The sequence below is a fragment of the Ambystoma mexicanum genome, chromosome 6p, assembly GCF_040938575.1.
Source record: "Ambystoma mexicanum isolate Mex_15411 chromosome 6p, UKY_AmexF1_1, whole genome shotgun sequence".
NCBI classification, from domain to species: Eukaryota; Metazoa; Chordata; class Amphibia; order Caudata; family Ambystomatidae; genus Ambystoma; species Ambystoma mexicanum.
Genome location: NC_090935.1, coordinates 11421995 through 11444329, shown reverse-complemented (window position 1 = coordinate 11444329; position 22335 = coordinate 11421995). Strand labels below are relative to the sequence as shown.

General features: G+C 48.0%; 1 protein-coding gene across 4 annotated transcripts in view; it reads left to right on the top strand.

The window, feature by feature from the left end:
• LOC138511134 (NACHT, LRR and PYD domains-containing protein 3-like) overlaps positions 1-22335 on the top strand; it is a 703807-nt gene that overhangs the window by 412732 nt on the left and 268740 nt on the right. For all 4 annotated transcript variants that reach the window (XM_069626620.1, XM_069626622.1, XM_069626619.1 and 1 more), the window contains one exon: positions 18835-19005. In XM_069626620.1, coding sequence (XP_069482721.1) covers positions 18835-19005 — 171 coding nt within the window. The remainder of the gene's footprint in view (positions 1-18834; positions 19006-22335) is intronic.

Genomic DNA, 22335 nt, shown 5'->3' with positions numbered 1-22335 from the left:
CGGGAACATTAGCGAATATGTATAATAACTTGGGGAGTAGGATCATCTTCACCAAAGCGAGTCTACCAGCCAGTGATAGTGGAAGGGTGCGCCAGCGCGTAATCTTGGCCTCAGCCTTCTGTAGTTGGGCCACAGCCTGGAAGTTGTCTGCTAGTAGCGAATCCCTGGCCACGGACACCTGTACACCCAGGTACCTGATCCCGTCTGGGGACCAACGGAGCGGGTATTCAGTAGTGGGTTGTAGCGTAGAGCTAGTGAGGGGAAGGATCTCGGGTTTCGTGTAATTTATAGTAAACCCAGAGAACGTGCCTATTCGAGTGATATCTCGTAGGATTGGGTCTAGATGAACCGCTGGGTCTCTAATGAAGAGTAGAACATCGTCTGCATAGAGTGAAATAATCTCGGGGGAGTCCTTCAGCCATATCCCTTTGCGCATGTCGCTCTCTGACATAGTCAGCCATTGGCTCTATCACCAAGGTGAACAAGATCGGGGAAAACGGGCAACCCTGCCGGGTGCCTCTGAAGAGAGGGAACAATCCGGACGTTTGGGAGTTAACTCGAACCCTGGCCACTGGGGAAGTATACAGCAACTTAATGTATGAGATCATATTAGGCCCTATGCCCATAGTTTCCAGCACCAGCCAAATATATTTCCAAGACACCATGTCGAACACCTTCTGGGCATCCAGCGTGACCGCCACTGCACTCACTCCCTGGTCTATGCGCAACATTACATTAAGCAACCTTCTAATGTTATGTGATGTTGATCTCCCCGGCACAAAGCCTGATTGATCATTGTGGATCATGTACGACATGACCGGGAGGAAGCGGTTGGCAATTACTTTGGCGTAAATTTTGGTATCCAAGTTCATTAGCGAGAGGGGCCTATACGACCTGCACTCATCAGTAGGTTTGCCGGGTTTGAGCAGGACCGTGATGACGGCCTCACGCAGAGATGGAGGAAGAGTGCCCAGTCGGAGTGACTCATCCCAAACTTCGAGAACCCATCGGGGCCAGGTGGTTTTCCTTTGGGGAGTTTGGATATCGCCTCAACTATTTCATCCAGAAGGATAGGGGAGTCCAATAGGTCTCTAGTTGAGGGGGAGACGATAGTCGTGGGGATCTGCTCGAGCAAGTTGCACATGTGGGACTCGCCTGTGCTCGGGGGGTTGGGAGTATAGTTTAGAGTAGAAGTCTGTGAAGACCTCCAGGATTTGTTGGTCAGACCACCGCTGTAACCCAAGGTCGTCTTTGACTCAGGTAATCTGTGACTGGCCCCACTCCCCCCTAGCCAATGCCGCCAGCGTCCTACCGGGTCTGTCCCCCTCTCCATACCTATGAGCCGCTTGTGGGCGGCTGAAATATTGGACTTCCCTGGTGGCTTGCTCATTAAAGAATTGAAGTTCCTTGCTGATCAGAGAAAGGGTAGCTGGGTCGACGGATGTTGGATGGGCATTTTCTAGTTTGCGCAATTTGGCTTCGGAGCGGGCAACGGCCGCTCATATCGCTCTGAAAACTCCCGCCTCCCTGGATATAGACAACCCCCTGATGAAAGCTTTAAAGGCCTCCCAGCGGACCCCTAAGGGGGTGGACTGGGGCATATTGAGCTCGAAATAAGACTGGATGTTGGAGAGAATGTCGGCCCTAAACACTATGTTCTGAAGGGCCAGGGACTTGAACCGCCATGTGTTGATGGTAGGGGCAGGAACTCCCAGTTCCAGGGACATCAGGATCGGTGAATGGTCCGATAGGGTGCGAGCCAATATTTGAATGTCTGCCACCCTCCCCAACAGTGTACTAGATAACAGAAACATGTCAATTCTAGAGGAGCTGTCATGCACAGAAGAATAGTGAGTGTATTCCCGAGTCTGAGGATGCAGCACCCGCCACACATCTCGTATATCAAGTGTTGTGTAATGCGCCAAGAGTCTGCGTGCCGCGCTGGTTTGTAGTCTGGGGGCTGTGCCTGTTCTGTCCAGTGTGACGTCTAGTATAAAATTCATGCCCCCCCCAAATGATTTCCACTCCCACATAGCGCAGCAATATGGATACCACCTGGTCAAGAAAATCGGGGGAGTCCACATTAGGCCCGCACGTATTAACCAGCAGGTATTCCCTGTTAGCTATTGCACATTGTAGGATAACATATCTTCCCTCTGGGTCTATATAGCTCTTGTGGAGCACAAACTTAAGTGACCTATGGATCATTGTCAATACCCCTCTGGCGCGAGTCGAATAAAAAGTGGAATATCTATGGGGACCCCATGATGGTGCCATGCACCTGGTCAGAGTGCCCTTAGAGTGCGTTTCTTGCAAGAGTAATATTTTACATCCGTGCCTATTGGCGTAGGCCATAACCCTGCGGGCCTTGGTGTAGTTGCCCAACCCCCGTACATTCCAGGACATCGCTAGTATGGCCATTTCAGGAGGCTAGGGTACATCCCACAACTGTCGGCAAAGTTTACATGTAGAATGAAGAAGGCCCCCGAGTAGGTGCCCCGATGGCGCGCGAACCGCCAGACTGCCCCTGTCATTTATAATACTGTTACCCAATTCCCGAACATTACCACCCCCCACCCTCACTGCCCACCCCCAACTTGCAGTGGAAATCCCCCCCCCGGATGCAGGTGCCACCGGCTGAGCCGCCTCTCGCTAAGAAATAGAGGTCGGAGGGCAAACTCCAACGGGGGTAAGCCCCAGCCAGGGCCCAACAGGGGCCAACAAACAGTAGCAACCAACAAAACATAGACATTGCAATTGCAGTGAGGTGCGCTGTTGCTGTGTGGGCGGCTACTTGTGCATCATGGACGACAGCGTAAGCTGTCAAAAACAGGTTACTGCGGAAGACGGAGCCTGTGCAAGGCCCTAGAGTCAGTAAGTTATCTGAAGCCAGGTAGGGCTGAAGAGGCGTCCAAAGACAGAGATCAGCGCCACCCCCAGCGAGGGAGGCGGAGTTCAATAACCACAGCGCCGAAGCCGGGCCGCAACCCGGAGGTATGTCAAAGGGGCCTAGTTCACATAGTTGTTGATAAGTTCTTGCCATCCTTGCATAAGATATGATGGATCCCCAGCCAAAATGCGCCTCGTCGGGCTGAATCACATTCATTTAGTCGTCGTCAGCGCAGTCAGCTGCCGGATTGGGAAGTGGTATATGCGCCTCGATGAACTTCACCGCCTCGTCCGGGACAGTGAAAAAATACAATTTGCCGCTGTGAGTAATTTTGAGGTCTGCCGGGAACAATATGGCGCATGGGACACCACGCTCTCTGAGCAGTTTCTTGACCCCAAGGAATTGGCGCCGTTCCTGCTGCACTGCTATTGAGAAGTCCGGGAAAATCCTGATAGTATGGGACTCGAGGCGTCGGTCTCCCTTTTCTCGTTCAAGGTGGAGGATAAGGTCCCTGTCTCGGTAATTGAGGATCCTGGCAATGATTGGTCTTGGGATGTCCCCCTGCCTGGGGCATGGGGATAGGGCCCTTTGTGCGCGCTCGACAGTAAAGTATGGGGAGAGAGCCGGATTGCCTAGTAAATCAGAGCAGTTAGTGAGAGAAAGGATAGGGTAGCCAATTGAGTAAGATGTCGAGGGGCCAAGGGCACCCCTTCAGTGGCGGACAGGGGGCCAGCCTCTAGGAGCAGTCGCAGCAAGGTGGGCTTAGTCAGGCAGCAGGCACCGGGCCTCTCATGCAGTCAATTTTGGGGAGGCGCAGACAGGGGGCAGCAGGTGGTAGTTGTGGAATGCAATAGGTCTCCTATATGTGGGAGGGGGGAGCTGTATGGGGGAAGCTCACCAGGGCACTCCCCTCCAGGGGCCCGCCAGCCGCCGCAGTAAAAGGATGGGTGCCCCTTGTAGAGTATATGTGGGGGCAGCAGGGTCATCCAGGTGTGTAGCAGAGAGGCAGGTAAGATGTAATGCAGCGGAGGTGACTCAGAGGAACACAGGCATCCGATTTTGAATGCCGCGAGCGGCAGCATGCACCCCAAATGAGGCAGGTGGGCATACAGACACTATTGGGTGCCTCGCTGCAGTCCCGCACAGATGTGGCCCGCCAGGGTATCTTCACAGCAGCAGTCTCGTGGGGACAGCAGGCCGGTGAGGCCGCGCGCTGCAGGCACACACCCCCACTCCTCACCTGACGCCGCAGCCGTCGCTCTCCAGGGTCGCAGGGCCGTCGGGTCCGGGTGTTGGAAGGGCCTCGTCGCAGGAGCGGAGAGGCCAGGCACAGGGCCCCCCCAGGCCTGAGACAGCTGGGGGACAGCCGGGGGACCAGGAAAGCAGAGGCCGGGGATGACTCGTCCAAGGGGGAGCGGAGCAGTCCCAGCAGTCGCAGCCACAGCGGGAGGCCCAGGACGGGGCTGGACAGCCTCAGGCCCGAGGCCCGCAGCGCAGGCAGATGATGGAGGGCCTGCCCCCGAAACAGATGGAGCGCGTCCCAGCCGGTCCAGGTCCCAAACTGCGCTGGAGTTATGCAAGCCACCCAGCAGGCAGTCCGCACAGGAGGCGAGGCATGGAGCCCCGACCGAGGACCCGGGTAGGCAGCGCCAGCGAGCGCACAGTCAGCCGCTTCAGCGGGCCCTGCCACCGCAGGCAAGCGGGCGCAGAAGGCCAGGCACCCGGATGAGATCGGGCCACCGCCACAGGTGACGTATCACAGTCCACAGGGCTCCAATTCGGCCCAAACTCGCAGCGATTCAGCAGAAGGGCATAGGCTGTCAGTCCTTAAAGAATCAGGGCGATGTATGGCGTTGATCCATAGATGCAGCCGGATACGTGATGATCCCACACGGAGCTTGGGAGCTAGGCAGCCATCTTGAGCTGCTCAACAGCGCCACCCCTCAAGTCATCATTGTTAACGTATACTGGAATCCAGCAACAACAACTGCAAAAAAATGTATCGGTCTATGTGAAGATACAATTGAAGTAGCCACGACTGAGCACCACGTGACAACCATATTGGTGTGCGGAGACCTAAACGCTATATGCAAGGTTCCAAAGAACACAACGACAGCCTATCATGCGTCGGCACAACGAGGCAAAGAATGGCTTAATTTACCAACTCCCATGGGCTTCACAATTTAGATAAAGCATTTCCAAAAGCAGACAGAATATCGACGTGGGAGCGTCTACCTTCAGCCTCAACAATCGATTACATCTATGTTTCTCAGCCTCTATTACAGATCATCAAATCCTCTAACGTGCGGCGCTCCTCGACAAGTGATCATAATCTGCTTGAAACCTCGTGGAAACTAAACTTCAGACAGAACATAAAATTTACTATACCAATCGAGCCCACTGCGCAAGGCATAAGGTTAAGATTAAATGCCGCAGACATCACTAAAGTAACTGCCAATTACAACGCAGCCATACATTCAGAATCTAGTAATGCCATCGACTATCAACCTCTACTGATACCGCATATGAGACGAAAAAAAGGAAATGGGGATGCAACAGGAAGAAATACCAAACATAAAGAGCTAACCGAGACAAGGCGCGACTATAGAAGAGCCCTAAGAGCAGCCCGCAAGCACCTGCACACAGAGATGTTCGAGGAAATCAAAGGTATCAAAAACAGGTACAAAACTTGGGCAAGATCCCACAGAAATAAACTGTACCAAGCAGATGCCGAACTAATAACCAAAGCACTTATTACGATCAACAATAGAGATTTCTGGAGGCTAATAAGAGATGCGGATAAAACGTTAGAAAATAAAATCTTGAATAACATCAGTCAAGATACTTGGGAAGAGCACTTTAAAACTGTATTTACATCGGCAGTAACAGGAATCCAGCAAGAGCTACAATGTGAAGGTGCAAAGTGGGTCAACCTAGAAAAAGAAGAGGACATCCTAAACACCATCAAGAAACTAAAAAACTCCAGAGCTCCAGGCCCAGACGGCATCACTAGCCACCCGGAGGAATGGGCTAGACTGTTGAGCGCCGTCATTCGCTGGTGCACCGAAACAAGATCGATTCCACAATCGTGGACCAAAGCTATCATCATTCCAATCTACAAGAAAGGCAGTCTAACAGACCCAGTGAACTTCCGCCCGATAGCCTTACTTGATGTGATGGGCAAGGTATACGCCTCACTATTAATGACCAGATTACAAGCGTGGGCAGCCTCAGCCAAATGTAACGACGATTTCCAAGCTGGCTTTAAGAAAAATGCAGGCACTACATGTAACATCTTGGCGTCTGTTTGTAGTCTATACCGACTTCACACAAGCTTTTGATCGTGTCGAGAGACCGCTACTATGGAACAAACCAAAAGCTTGGAACTGTCCAGAATCAATCTTAGCCCCAATTCAAGCGTTGCATCGTAATACCACAATGAGAATACGACTCAGTCGAGAAGGGGATCTATCCGCTGAGGTCAACAGTTCGTGAGGAGTGAAACAAGGGCGCCCGCTGGCCTCAGCACTTTTTCTCACATACATTGAAGACATCCAAGAAATAGAGAAAATCACTAGGGCTTTTCCGCCAAAACTGGGCACAATGCAAATTGGCCACCTCCTGTATGCTGACGATTTAACAATATTTGATCAGACAGAAAATGGGCTCCAACGTAAACTTAACGCCTTACAAGCATACGCCACGACAAATCATCTTGAAATTAATACAAATAAAACAAAGATCATGATTCTTCAAAATCATGAAAAAAAAGTAACCAACTTCAAGTGGCATCTGGGGCAAACCAAAATCGAGACCGTCGCAAAATTCAAATATCTTGGAGTGATTATGGACAGCTCAAGGCAAGAGTCCGCCATGCAACTAGAACTATATGCAAAGATCAAAATACTAGCGGCTCAAGACAAAGTCATCGACGGCAAATTCGGGAAATTCTCCCTTAAACCCACAATCAATTTTTATAAAATGAAGGTGGTACCTGCCGTCACATATGGCATGGAAGCAATAACCACAATCCTGAAGCAAATATGGTCAAAGTTGGAAGCACTTTTCTGGCGTAAAGTGCTAAATCTACCCAATTCCACCCCAGGGGTAGCCATTAGACGTGAATTAAGCCTACAATCATTAGAATGTACAGTGATTTGCAACACCATCATGTTATACAGGAAATGCAGAATGGCTAACAACAACAAGGTTTTCAGGATGCTGAACTGCGAAATGGACACCAAAAACTGTGTCATGCTAAAAACCTGGCAAGAAGAAAATCAAGCTGTGCTAGCTAACATTACTGCAAATGAAGAAGAACTTAGCGGCAATCCATGTAAAATCTTAAGAAAAATATAAGACGCCGACTTGGCAAGAACAATTGATACTGCTGCGAAACTAAAACTAACTCGCCATCTGCCAAGCAACACGTTAAAACGAAACGAGCTGCAAAATTTCATCAAGCAATTTCCAAGCAAACAGGCCCGTAACTTAATTCTGCGAGCACGTCTCAATCTATGTAAAACAAATGAGATACTGTACATCCGAGGTCAAACCCAAACAAACGGCTGCCTATTCTGTGAAAACTGTGCACAACCACCTAAAGAGACTTGAAGACACCTAGTCATGACATGCTCAGCCACTGCCTATATCAGAGAGCAATATCTATCGCAGATGGCAGGCTTTGACATTCTCGCCGAAGAAAACACATGGTGGTGCAGACTCATCGGAGGTGAGAAAACAAAATGGCAAATTGCAATGGCTAAAATGATAGAACATATTGACAAACATTTACTTAATGGCAATAACGGTCACTAAGTAACTAGACATTTACAACAGCCGGCAAATTATACTGCATCGCATCTCGTCACCCTTAAAAGCTTGTACAGGATGGCAGAGAGGAAATGGCGTGCTTTATGTTCATCCTCTGACAAACTGGCCTGCCGCCTGCTCCAAAGGCAATACCGGCTCTCCGTTCTCACCAAGAAGAGAGCCCTTATCCAAGCCAGCATCACTGCGGCATCTAACAATTCGGCTGAACTCTTTAAAATCTGCAAGGAGCTGGCCAACCCTGCTGCAGTCTCTACCTCTCCTGTCCCCTCCCAGGCCCTCTGTACGGCACTGGCCTCTCACTTCATTTCAAACACTCAGGACATCTAGTCCTCACTCTCCTCCCATCACCTCACCCCCTCTATTCCCTGCCCATCCTCTGGCCCTTCTGCAGCCACCCCTCCTCTCTCCTCTGCCTTTCCCCTTTTTTCTGCTGATGAGGTTTCGAGACAAGTCCGATCTATGAAAGTCTCGTCAATATAGGTCCACCCCTGCTCCTCCAAAACTATTAAGGAGCACATCGACTCCTTGGTTCCTGCCCTTGCTGACTTCTGCAATCACTCCTTCACCTCTGGAGTCTTCCCATCCCTTCTCAAGCACTCCCTTGTGCACCATCTTCTTAAGAAACCCTTTTCCGACCCGTCCTGCCCAGCTAACTATCGCCCTATCTCTATCACTCCTTTCCTGGGCAAGCTCCTGGAGAAACTTGCCATCTCCCAGCTTAATCTCCATGCTGAATCTGTTGGTAGCCTTCATGACCATCAGTCTGGCTTCAGAGCTGCCAGAAGCACGGAAACTGCTCTCCTGAACATCCGTGAGGACCTGCTCTCGAACCTTGACTCTAACATTCCTTGTGTTCTCATTTTGCTTGATCTCTCTTGTGCCTTTGATACTGTCAACCATACCATCCTGCTTAACGGTCTCCGTGATAACCTGGGTATCACTGGTCAGGCTCTGGCTTGGCTGACCTCTTTCCTCTCAAATCGACCCTCCCAGGTCCAACTGGGGTCTTTCCTGTCTGACATCTTTTTCTCTACCTGTGGTGTCCCCCAGGGTTCTAACCTCTCTCCCTGGCTGTTCAACCAGTATCTGGCACTTCTCGCCCACCGCATCGCTGCTCTCTGCCCCAACGTTCAGTGCTATGCGGATGATACCCAGCTCATTTTCAGGCTACCCTCGGCCTCCTCTTCTCCTTCCCTCATCTCTGACTGTCTTTCTGCTATCCAGGAATGGTGTGCCGCCAACGACCTCTGCCTTAATGCCAGTAAGACCGAGATTCTACTCATCGGCACACCCACTCCCTCCTTCCCTGCAGCTCTCTGGCCGGCCTCTCTTGGCCCTCTTCCTGCTCCTACCTGCAAGGCAAAAAGCCTCGGGGTCATCTTCAACTCCACACTCTCCTTCTCTCCTCACATTTCTGACATTTCTAAGAAGTCACACTACCAGCTGCACCTCCTCAGAGGTATCCTTCCTTTCCTCTCCTTCCCTCAGAATCTCACTGTCTCCAGAGCCCTGCTTCTCTCGAAGCTGGACTACTGTAACAGCCTCTATCTAAATCTGCCTGCCTCTACTCTCCGCCCTCTGCAACTCATCCAGAACAGGACTGCAAGACTTGTCCTTGGCCTCAAGCCCAGGGACCGTATCTCTCCAGGACTGAAATCGCTACACTGGCTCCCTGTGGCTGCGAGGATTACGTTCAAAACCCTCTGCATTGTCCACAAGGCCTTCTGGGGCCTGGGGCCAATTTACCTTCAACTCTCCCTTCCTAAATATCTTCCTTCTCGAGCTCTTCGCTCTTCCGCCTCCAATTCCCTCAGGGTCAGCCGCTTCTCCAAGCAACGAGTTGGGGGGAGATCTCTCTCTGCAGCAGGGGCCTCCCTCTGGAACAGCCTTCCTGCCTCCCTGAAACTTGAGGAGAACCATCTCCGGTTCCGGAAGCACCTCAAAACCTTCGTCTTTGCTTCTGCTTTCTCTCTCCCTCTCCCCTGCTAAATCACTGAAACTGTACTGAATCTGCAACCGGGCCACTCACCGTTCTCGGTCCTTGGCCCAGCCACTCTCCCATGCACTGCCTTCCTGGCAACCCCTGCACTGCGGGACTGTCTCTGTATCCCTACAGCCCCCCTTTCCAGCACTTGTCTGCACTTATCTTGCACTTGCCACCAGCTGGCCCTTATTATTTATCCTGTTCATTACTAACCCTGTACTGCACTTTCCCCTCTCCCTTTCCCCCTTGCACTTTTCCCGTCCCCCCCCACCCATGCACTTGCGCGATCTGAATGACACCTGGCCTAGTAGGATCGTTGTCTGTCTCCCCGTGTTCCCCCTTCCCTGCCTCGTCGCGCCTTGAAACACTTGTGTATAGGCGCATTACAAATGCCATATCATATCATATCATAACAGTAATCTCGTGCCAGAGTTTCAACTTTCGAGCAAAATTTCGTGTAAACATTGTATTGTAAAAATCTCATTTGATAAAACAATAATAAAAATAAATAAATAAATAATAAATACCACTAAATTATAAGAAGAAATAAACAGTTAGTATACGCCAACAGGTATCTAACTGCCCCGAGATTCTGCAACAACCAAACAGATAAATCAATACCACTCAATTATAACAAGAAATAAACAGTTAGAATACGCCAACATGTATCTAACTGCTCCAAAAATCTGCAACAACCCAACAGATAGATCAGCAACTTGAGGATATAAATAAAAAACTATAACCAGTTAAAATTCCACAACAGGTATCTAACAATCTGCAACAAAGCAACAGATAGAACATTAGCCAGAAACAACAAGTGAACACTGAAAACAAACAAACAAATATACTGTAGCATAACAAAAAAAAAGGTTTTTTTTTAATCCAACATGGATTTTTTTTTCCCACAGCCCCAAAGATTTAAAAAACAAACACAGAAACTGAGCAAATTGCACAGTACACTGGTTTGTAAACTAATAAATATGAGGGTCGTAAAAAGCTGAAATGTCTATTATGCAATATAATAAGTCTTTATAAAATACCTACACTAACATGATCTTTTCTTTTATCACAGAAATTGAAAAAGAATATCTGCTCCAGTTACCCAACTCATGAAAAAAATATATCCAATCACGAAAAATCAAACAGTAAGTATATTCTAATAGAACTCATATATACTGCTGCATAACAGAACCATTGAAGCAAACATCTAACCATACACCACAATACAACATTTTTACTTCCATGGATATGTTATACTGCAGTGCTTGTTAGCCAAAACTTCACATACAAACTATACAAATCAAACAGTACACAAACTATTTGATAGATATTCGATTCTATGGGTGTGATCTATGGGTGTGATATCCTTCGGCCATGTACCCAAGACTCTAGGCCCTGGCCACACCCACCACAGCATATCACACCCATAGATCACACCCATAGAATCGAACATTTAATCTATGCCATATGGGCATTTTGTATGTCCGCGGACACCGCGCGTGTTCTAAGAACAGTTTTATTTTGCTTGCCTACAGCACGGACAGGTATAGTGTCCTTAGGACACCTCCATTTTGGATAATTACGGACATCCCGGACACCGCGCGTGTTCTTAGAACAGTTTCAATTTACCTGCGGACAGTACGGACAGGTGTAGTGTCCTTAGGACACCCCCATTTTCGATAATTACGGACATCTCGGACACCGCGCGTGTTCTTAGAACAGTTTCAACTTGCCTGCGGACAGTATGGACAGGAATAGTGTCCTTAGGGAAACCTCCATTGTGGTTAATTACGAACATCCCAGACACAGAATGTGTTCTAAGAACAGCACAGACAGGTGTAGTGTCCTTAGGACACCCCTTTTTTGACTAATTACAGACATCCCGGACAGCGCGGCTGTCCGCAGACAAGATGAACACAATGGGGGTGCCTGCCAGCTAAATAAATACAACCTCCCCAAACACTCTTACACACCAACACACTTGTGATGTGCCTGACATTCATATCTAGCTACGCTGTATTTTGCACTGCATTCCCTGATTTGCCTGACATTCATATCTAGCTACGCTGTATTTTGCACTGCATTCCCTGATGTGCCTGACATTCATATCTAGCTACGCTGTATTTTGCACTGCATTCCCTGATGTGCCTGACATTCATATCTAGCTACGCTGTATTTTGCACTGCATTCCCTGATGTGCCTGACATTCAAATCTAGCTACGCTGTATTTTGCACTGCATTCCCTGATGTGCCTAACATTCATATCTAGCTACGCTGTATTTTGCACTGCATTCCCTGATGTGCCTGACATTCAAATCTAGCTACGCTGTATTTTGCACTGCATTCCCTGATGTGCCTGACATTCAAATCTAGCTATGCTGTATTTTGCACTGCATTCCCTGATGTGCCTGACATTCATATCTAGCTACGCTGTATTTTGCACTGCATTTCCTGCAGGTGCTTTCTAACCTATGTGCAATTTCGGATCCAGTTGTGTTTTCAACTGTAGTGACTATAGCGCCTCAAGGCGTACTTTGACCAACTGTGTTGATTCTGGCTGCGTTTCTAGCCAAATATGTTATCTTGAAGCTAGAGGTTGCCCCCCCCCTCTCTAGTTTAAACCATCACTCCCTGACCTCTACTCAAAACTACTGCACCTCAGCTCGAGGGCATTACTCGTAAACCAGCTACTGACCCTCTAGACTCCACCCAGCTCAAACTAGCCACTAACAATCATAGTTTGACCCGCTCCCCTACTAGTGCCACTAGCCTCCAGCATCACTACCACCACCATTACCAGACCATGATCTTCTGGCTCGCCCTAATCATGCTCCCTTTCTGCATAACGCTAGACAACATACCCTGTAGCAATAATAGTTACATAGCCTACCAGGACGGCCTGGCTAAACTAGGGTGCCCCAGACACCACCCCCTCCCCTGCCCCACACCGTTCCTACCCTCCGTATACCCCTTCCCACCCACTCACCACCACCCTCACACCTCCCAAGTCAACCCAAGCCCCCCCACCAACACTACACACAGCCACCCCAGTCCGATCACTAAGTCCAACCAAACCAAACTGAATACTAAACTGCCCGCCCGTAACAAGCCTCCCGGCCTAACCCCCCCCTCCTTTAGTCCCAACCTCACAGCCCGAAATGACAGACTAGGCTCCAGGCTCCCCACTACAACTACTAGGCCCAACTCCAAACCTAACACCAAAACCATTACAAAGCACAATGCGCCAAATAGGCCCATACCTCCCCCACTAAAAGGTGCCCTTCTCAACGTCAGATCCTTGGCTGCCCACCCCACAGAAATTGCAGACATCATCCTCACCAATGACCTCGACTTCCTAGCCCTAACAGAAACCTGGCTTCATGAGGCGTCTGGACCTCACTTATCGCTAGCCATCCCAGACAAATACTCTATCCTAAGAGCTGATAGACCTAATGCTAGAGGTGGAGGTGTTGCGATCATCTACAAATCCTCCCTAGACCTCAGATCAGCCCCCACAGTGTCACTCACATCCTGCGAGACACTAACAGCCAAACTGCAAACCTCCCCCACAACCACGATCACCCTCCACCTCATATATAGACCCCCAGGCCCCCCTGGGGTCTTCGAAGAAGACCTCACATCCCTCATCACCGAAAATTCTAAACCATCAGCACAAACCATGATCCTTGGGGACTTCAACCTTGGTTACCAGGACCCAAACGATGAACATGCTGCATCCCTAGCCAATGTCCTAACTGAACATGACTTCACTCAACTCATTGTACTCCCCACCCACCAAAAAGGCAGAACCCTTGACTGGGTAGCAACCTACAATTGCAATACAACCTGCAAAGACCCCCAACCCCTGGCATGGACCGATCATCACATGATCCCTCTTGAGGTCAACACCAATCAGGTACTGCCCAATAAATACCCCCCGGCACCAGCCTGTCCCACCAGGAATAAACGCAACATCACGGCTGAAGCCCTACTACCATTAGTCCTACCCACCCTCAATGCTCTCCCAGCCAACGCTGACTTAAACCTGCTGATTGACACCTTCAATGTCTCCATGGCCAAGGCAATGGATACCGTTGCACCCCTGAAAATACGCAAAGACAAACCTAAAGCTCATCTGAACTCGTGGTACAGCCCTGAGCTCAAATTACTCAGAAAAGAGAAAGCCAAGGCACAACACACTTGGAAAGCTAACCCGTCCGCAGAAAACAAATCCAACCTCAAAAACTTATCCTCACTTTACAAAAGCGAGATAATTCGCACCAAAAAAGATGTATACAACACCAGGATTGTTCAGGCAGGCTCCTCCACCAAAGAATTATTTAAAATTCTGAAGGAACTAGAAAACCCTATCTCACCTCCAGACACCTGTCTGAAAGACAAATCCTGGTGCACCAGCATCCAAAACGCCCTCAACAATAAAATCTCAGGACTCCAAACCAAAATTGAGGACAAACGCCAACAACTCTCCAATAACAAGGTCACCAACCCTAGTCTACCCACGCCTAACAATACTAGCTCAGGCTTCTCGTTTAAGAAAGTCACCATTACGGAAGTCCAAAAAATCATCATCTCCTTGAAACCATCAAACTGCAAAGGAGACAGCTGTCCCGCCCAGATCATAAAAGATGCAGCTAGAGAGCTTTCCCCCTTCATCACCAAACTTATCAACCTATCCTTCACCAATAACTCGATCCCTAGCAACCTAAAACAATCATGGGTTCTCCCACTCCTGAAAAAACAATCCCTCGACCCAGCCATACCCACCAACTACAGGCCCATCACCACAGTCCCCTTCCTACTAAAAATCCTGGACAGAGTTGCCTACATCCAAATTCAGGAATACTTGGAATCCAACCAACTGCTAGGAATACGTCAATCTGGCTTCAGACCTCAACACGGAACGGAAACTGCCCTTGTTGATCTCAAAAGCCAGATTGATGAAATTAAAGACAAGGGCAATGCCGCAATCCTACTCCTCCTAGACCTCTCAGCGGCCTTTGACCTGGTCAGCCATGAAATCCTTTGTAGCCACTTAGCCACTGCAGCCCACTTCTCCTCCTCTGCCATCACATGGATACAATCCTTCCTGGCAAACAGAACCATGCGGGTCTTCTCAACAACAGCTGCAGCAGACCCCATCCCCATCACATGCGGGGTCCCACAGGGATCCTGTGTATCCCCCACTTTGTACAACATATTTACAAAGCCTCTATTTGACCAACTGGACCACCTGGGTGTCACCTACACAAATTACGCTGATGACACCCAGATACTCCTCACCATCACAGGCAATTACCAAGCAGACGTCGCCCGGATCAACGAAATATTCTCCATCATTCAGGCATGGATGGCCTCGCATGGCCTCTGCCTGAATGATGAGAAGACAGAGCTCCTCATCGTCGGCTCCCCCAACACCCTAACTAAACTCAATCCTAGTTACAACAACATCACGATCGATGGTCACACCATCCCGGTTGCCAAAAGTGTGAAAACCCTTGGCTTCTACCTGGATGCCAACACCAACCTTTCCAAACACACCAACATGACCGCCTCAGCCGCTGCTTACACCGGCAAGCTCATAAGGGCCAGTAGACCATTCCTATCACCCAACAGCTGCCTCACCCTCGCCAGAGCCCTCATACAATCCAAATTGGACTACTGCAACAGCCTGTACATAGGTGCTAACCAATCCGTACTCAACAAGCTGCAGGTACTACAAAACAACGCTCTGCGCACAGCCCTCAACATTCCCAGACGAGAGCATATCTCCGCTACTAGGAAAGCCTGCAAATGGCTCTTCATACGCCAAAAAATTGATTTAAAAACCATCTGCCTCACGTACAAGTCCCTCAATCACCTAGCACCACCATACCTAGCTAACAAATTCACCATGAAACCTGCCACCAGATCCACCAGATCTTCCAACACTCTATGTTTGACAGTGCCCAGATTCCACCTAATAAGAGCTGGAGGGGCAAGCTTCACAGTACTTGCCCCCCAACTCTGGAACACCCTACCTCTCAACATCAAAACTATCAAGTCCTTCCAGACCTTCAGGAAGCAGGTCATCAGCTGGCTCCTAAACAAAGAGTAGCCCCACTAACACCAGACCTCTCACCCCTGTGCGGTAACTGGCTCATGTACTGTATATTCATTGGAACTGTATATTGATAAATGTATATATATGTATGTATTATAAGTATGCACGAAGTATGCAACACAAAGATACTTCTCAACACTGTAACCGTATTCTTAAGCGCCCTTCTACCCCTGGGTTTGGAGCGCTATACAAATAAAATAAACAAACAAACTTGCCAAAGTTGTATTTCTCCCCCATTTGGCACCGCGCTGTCTGCGGATGTCCGCGGATCTAAGATGGCGGGCGCATCGGAACAATCTGATGCACTTCACGCTCTTCACCATCCAATCAGCGAACACGTCACATGTCTGCGGACATGACGCGAGCCGATTAGCCAATCGGTTTCCTGTCTGCAGAGCGAACAGGGAAGTGTGTCCGCGGAGCGGACATAGATACCACTCATTTTTTCAGACCTACTTTTTGATTGTTTTTAAAAAAAAACTACAGGACGGATTTTCACAAAAGTACACTTTCGGGACCAAGCAGCTGCTCCTGCCACAAATTTGGTGAAAATCCGTCCAGCGGTTTGGACTGTAGGCATGAGCAAAGTTTTTTCCCCATTCAGTCTATGGGAAAAACAGAAGTTTTGGGACACCCCTATAACATTGCCCCCCCTGGACCAAGCCTCACCAAACTTTTCAAATTAATTCAGAGTGGGCCATATATTTGTGCAAAGTTTGGTGAGGATTCGTCCAGGGGGAGCGAAATTATAAGCCACCCAAAAAGTGCTCTTCCTATGGGATTAGCAACTTAACCTTAACTACATATATATATATATTACTGTTTTTTTTGCCACTGTTATTATTCCCCTGTTTCCTTCCCATTTAGCCTTGTGACGCTTTGAAACAGAATTCTGTTGTATAAAGCGCCTTACACATGCTCAATAAAATAAAAATAAATAAAAATATTAGCTAGGATATTTGTAATGCTACTTTCTAACACTTGATCAATAGCTTGAACTGTTTCCACGAGTGTGAAGCCGTCATTTTTCTATATCCTCTCCCTGTATTGAGCGTTTGGGCAACTCTGTAACATAGGGCTTCATTGCAAGTATGGAGGAGGGGCAATAAATTGGTGGTAACTGAGTATGGACCTGGTGTGGAGAATTTAACCTCAAGCATCAGGCTAAATCCTCCAACTGTATGCTGAAAAATCGGCAGAATCTGCAGAATTACTGTTGCCGAATTACCGCTGTGGAATTACCGCAGCAGTAATTCCCCCAAAAAAGCTCCATAGAGTCCTATGGAATCATAAAAAATGGGGATTTACACCGCCACTTGTAATCCAGCGGTAATTCCGCCCGACCAATTGGCGGTAACAGTAAATTCATTGGGCGGTATTCCAGTGGATTCACCGCAGTAATACCGCCCAACTCCTAATGAGGCCCATAGAATTGCTAATTCAATTTCATAAAGTAAGTCACATATATATTCATGATTTCGTCTAAATCTAGGGTCTGTTGAATGCATGCGACTAGTTCTATATTCTGATCACACTTATACCGGTCTGCCCTTTCATCCTCCACCCTCTCCAGTGGGGAACAACTGGGCAAAGCATCTTTCTACATATTTATCCCAGACACATAATCATCTACCCTTTGCTTCTCTCATCTGAAATAATTCCATTGAGTCTCCTATTAAAGGGTGGATGGTGTATTTTCTAGTGCAACCTTTTCACACTGCAGGTGTTTTTCACTGACATCTTCTTCAAAGTTCAAATTCAAACCTAACCCGAGCTAGATAAGCTGCGCTAGACAAATGTATACCCCACATCTCCGGCAACTGCTATGGTAACTAACGCCTTCAATGTACATGCTATGAACTAATGTACATAATGTCATCTAAATACCTACTGCATTTCCTGGTAACCTCTGTAACTAAGCTTTCCATGTAACCAGCGCCCAGATGCCCCCGGGTTCGGTGTGCTCTACAAATGTCAAAACAAATAAATAAATAAATATGATCTTCGACATGTACATGTTCACAATGTTTATGGTTTGCTTTTAAACATTGGGCCACTTGGTGCAAATCAACAATTTCTTGACATATTTCTGTACATTTTGTTGGGACTCCATTAATTAAAACTAATAGCGTGTTTTTAATAGCACGACTTACACCTTAGATATTATCATACATATTTAATGGGAACTACTTAGCTGGCCTTTTTCACGACTTTGTTTGTATGCATACAAGTGTTTGAAAAGGTCTTACTAATTGAGTAATTTATGTTCATAGAAGTTCAAATGTTCTAAAGTTTTGGGAATAGGTTGGGATTTCATGTTAGTTATAATTGAACGAATAGGTAGTTTATTTTTGTCTAAATATTTACAATATAAACACATTTTTACATTTTCTTCTCCAGAGATGTTTTATTAGGTACATTTTCAATCCTTAATGTCTCAAAATTGGCCAAGTCGACTTGCAATACATGTTTAGGCTCCTGTAAAACATTAGGAACATCGAAGGGGCCAATTTTGAGATATTTGGGACACATGTTATTTTTTTTTGCCAATGGATAAACTCCATGTTCAAAGCTGTTCAAAACGCAATGAAAGTAACATCTATGAAGCCACTCATGTAGAAATGTGTAAATGTGCACGCACATGCGGCTGCCTCCAAATAATCCTCTGGGATGTGTTCTGATTTTTTCATGCAAGCATTCAAACGTTATTTAGAAATGTAATGTTCTGAAACGCCACAGAGCCTTCGTCTTAAGCTTAACTATGACTTGCGCCAGCGCGGATGCGTACTTATAGGATTATCACATCTGTCCCTGCAGATTTTGGATTTCTACTTGTTTCAGCCATAAATCAGAGATCGGGGTCTGCCTCTAGTCTTTTGATCTCTGGCGGGATGGGGCCCTGGAGTGTACATGATGGCAGGATATCATGGATGAGAGGGGAGTGAAGATGCACTGAAGCTGAGATGTCCCGGTTCATGCTCTGCTGGATCTCTCTTTCTCCTGCAGGTTCAGTGACTGCTCTCTCACTGCTGCGTGCTGCTCAGATCTCGCCTCTCTTATCAGAGGAAAACCATCTCTCACAGAGCTCGACCTGAGTGACAGTAAACTGGAGGACTCTGGAGTGAAGGCGCTGTGCAAAGGACTGGAAGATCCCGGCTGCAAAATCCAGAGGCTGAGGTAAGGTGCCGTCTGATTCTTCTTTATCAAAGTGTATTAACTATAAATGTAAACGTACACATTTAAGATGTATTTTAAAACTCTCCTAGGTACGTGTTGTTGCAACACAGATACCACTCCAAATACCACAGCCCAGATGTGGTCAAGACCAGCAGGGGAGGGCAATATTGTGCAATAAACCATAGACCATGTAATGTGTAAATAGAACATTTCAAAGTGATGGGTGTTACTTCACCCTGCGCGTACCCTGGCACTGATGTTATCATTCATCTGGCTACTGAGGAGACTGTGTGTACCCTGGCACTGGTGATCTCATTCATCTGGCTACTGAGGAGACTGTGTGTACCCTGGCACTGATGTTATCCTTCATCTGGCTACTGAGAAGAATGTGCGTATCCTGGCACTGATGTTATCATTCATCTGGCTACTGAGGAGACTGCGCATACCCTTGCACTGATGTTATTCTTCATCTGGCTACTGAGGAGACTGTGCATACCCTGGCACTGATGTTATCATTCATCTGGCTACTGAGAAGACTGTGCGTACCCTGGCACTGGTGATCTCATTCATCTGGCTACTGAGGAGACTGTGTGTACCCTGGCACTGGTGTTATCCTTCATCTGGCTACTGAGAAGAATGTGCGTACCCTGGCACTGATGTTATCATTCATCTGGCTACTGAGGAGAATGTGCGTACCCTGGCACTGATGTTATCATTCATCTAGCTACTGAGAAGAATACGCGTTCCCTGGCACTGATGTTATCATTCATCTAGCTACTGAGAAGAATGTGCGTACCCTGGCACTGATGTTATCCTTCATCTGGCTACTGAGAAGAATGTGCGTACCCTGGCACTGATGTTATCATTCATCTGGCTACTGAGGAGAATGTGCGTACCCTGGCACTGATGTTATCATTCATCTAGCTACTGAGAAGAATACGCGTTCCCTGGCACTGATGTTATCATTCATCTAGCTACTGAGAAGAATACGCGTTCCCTGGCACTGATGTTATCATTCATCTAGCTATTGAGAAGAATACGCGTACCCTGGCACTGATGTTATCATTCATCTGGCTACTGAGGAGAATGCACGTACCCTGGCACTGATGTTATCATTCATCTGGCTACTGAGGAGACTGCGCGTTCCCTGGCACTGATGTTATCATTCATCTAACTACTGAGAAGAATACGCGTACCCTGGCACTGATGTTATCATTCATCTGGCTACTGAGGAGACTGCGCGTACCCTGGCACTGATGTTATTCATCTAGCTACTGAGAAGAATACGCGTTCCCTGGCATTGATGTTATCATCTAGCTACTGAGAAGAATACGCGTACCCTGGCACTGATGTTATCCTTCATCTAGCTACTGAGAAGAATACGCGTACCCTGGCACTGATGTTATCATTCATCTGGCTACTCAGGAGAATGCGCGTACCCTGGCACTGATGATATCATTCATCTGGCTACTGAGGAGACTGCGCGTACCCTGGCACTGATGATATCATTCATCTGGCTACTGAGGAGACTGCGTGTACCCTGGCACTGATGATATAGTTCATCTGGCTACTGAGGAGAATGCACGTACCCTGGCACTGATGTTATCATTAATCTGGCTACTGAGGAAAATGCGCGTACCCTGGCACTAATGTTATCATTCATCTGGCTACTGAGGAGACTGTGTGTTCCCTGGCACTGATGTTATCATTCATCTGGCTGCTGAGGAGAATACGCGTTCCCTGGCACTGATGTTATCATTCATCTGGCTACTGAGGAGAATGCACGTACCCTGGCACTGATGTTATCATTCATCTGGCTACTGAGGAGACTGCGCGTTCCCTGGCACTGATGTTATCATTCATCTAACTACTGAGAAGAATACGCGTACCCTGGCACTGATGTTATCATTCATCTGGCTACTGAGGAGACTGCGTGTACCCTGGCACTGATGTTATTCATCTAGCTACTGAGAAGAATACGCGTTCCCTGGCACTGATGTTATCATCTAGCTACTGAGAAGAATACGCGTACCCTGGCACTGATGTTATCCTTCATCTAGCTACTGAGAAGAATACGCGTACCCTGGCACTGATGTTATCATTCATCTGGCTACTCAGGAGAATGCGCGTACCCTGGCACTGATGATATCATTCATCTGGCTACTGAGGAGACTGCGCGTACCCTGGCACCGATGATATCATTCATCTGGCTACTGAGGAGACTGCGTGTACCCTGGCACTGATGATATAGTTCATCTGGCTACTGAAGAGAATGCGCGTACCCTGGCACTGATGTTATCATTCATCTGGCTACTGAGGAGAATGCGCGTACCCTGGAACTGATGTTATCATTCATCTGGCTACTGAGGAGACTGTGTGTTCCCTGGCACTGATGTTATCATTCATCTGGCTGCTGAGGAGAATACGCGTTCCCTGGCACTGATGTTATCATTCATCTGGCTACTGAGGAGAATACGCGTTCCCTGGCACTGATGTTATCCTTCATCTGGCTACTGAGGAGAATGCACGTACCCTGGCACTGATGTTATCATTCATCTGGCTACTGAGGAGAATACGCGATCCCTGGCACTGATGTTATCCTTCATCTGGCTACTGAGGAGAATGCACGTACCATGGCACTGATGTTATCATTCATCTGGCTACTGAGGAGAATGCGCGTACCCTGGCACTGGTGTTATCCTTCATCTGGCTACTGAGGAGACTGCGTGTACCCTGGCACTGGTGATATCATTCATCTGGCTACTGAGGAGACTGCGTGTACCCTGGCACTGGTGATATCATTCATCTGGCTACTGAGGAGACTGCACGTACCCCGGCACTGATGTTATCATTCATCTGGCTACTGAGGAGACTGTGCGTACCCTGGCACTGATGTTATCATTCATCTTGCTACTGAGAAGACTGCGTGTACCCTGGCACTGATGTTATCATTCATCTGGCTACTGAGGAGAATACGCGTACCCTGGCACTGGTGTTATCATTCATCTGGCTACTGAGGAGACTGCGCGTACCCTGGCACTGATGTTATCATTCATCTGGCTACTCAGGAGACTGCGTGTACCCTGGCACTGGTGTTATCATTCATCTGGCTACTGAGGAGAATACGCGTTCCCTGGCACTGATGTTATCCTTCATCTGGCTACTGATGAGAATGCACGTACCATGGCACTGATGTTATCCTTCATCTGGCTACTGAGGAGAATGCGCGTACCATGGCACTGATGTTATCATTCATCTGGCTACTGAGGAGACTGTGCGTACCCTGGCACTGATGTTATCATTCATCTGGCTACTGAGAAGACTGTGTGT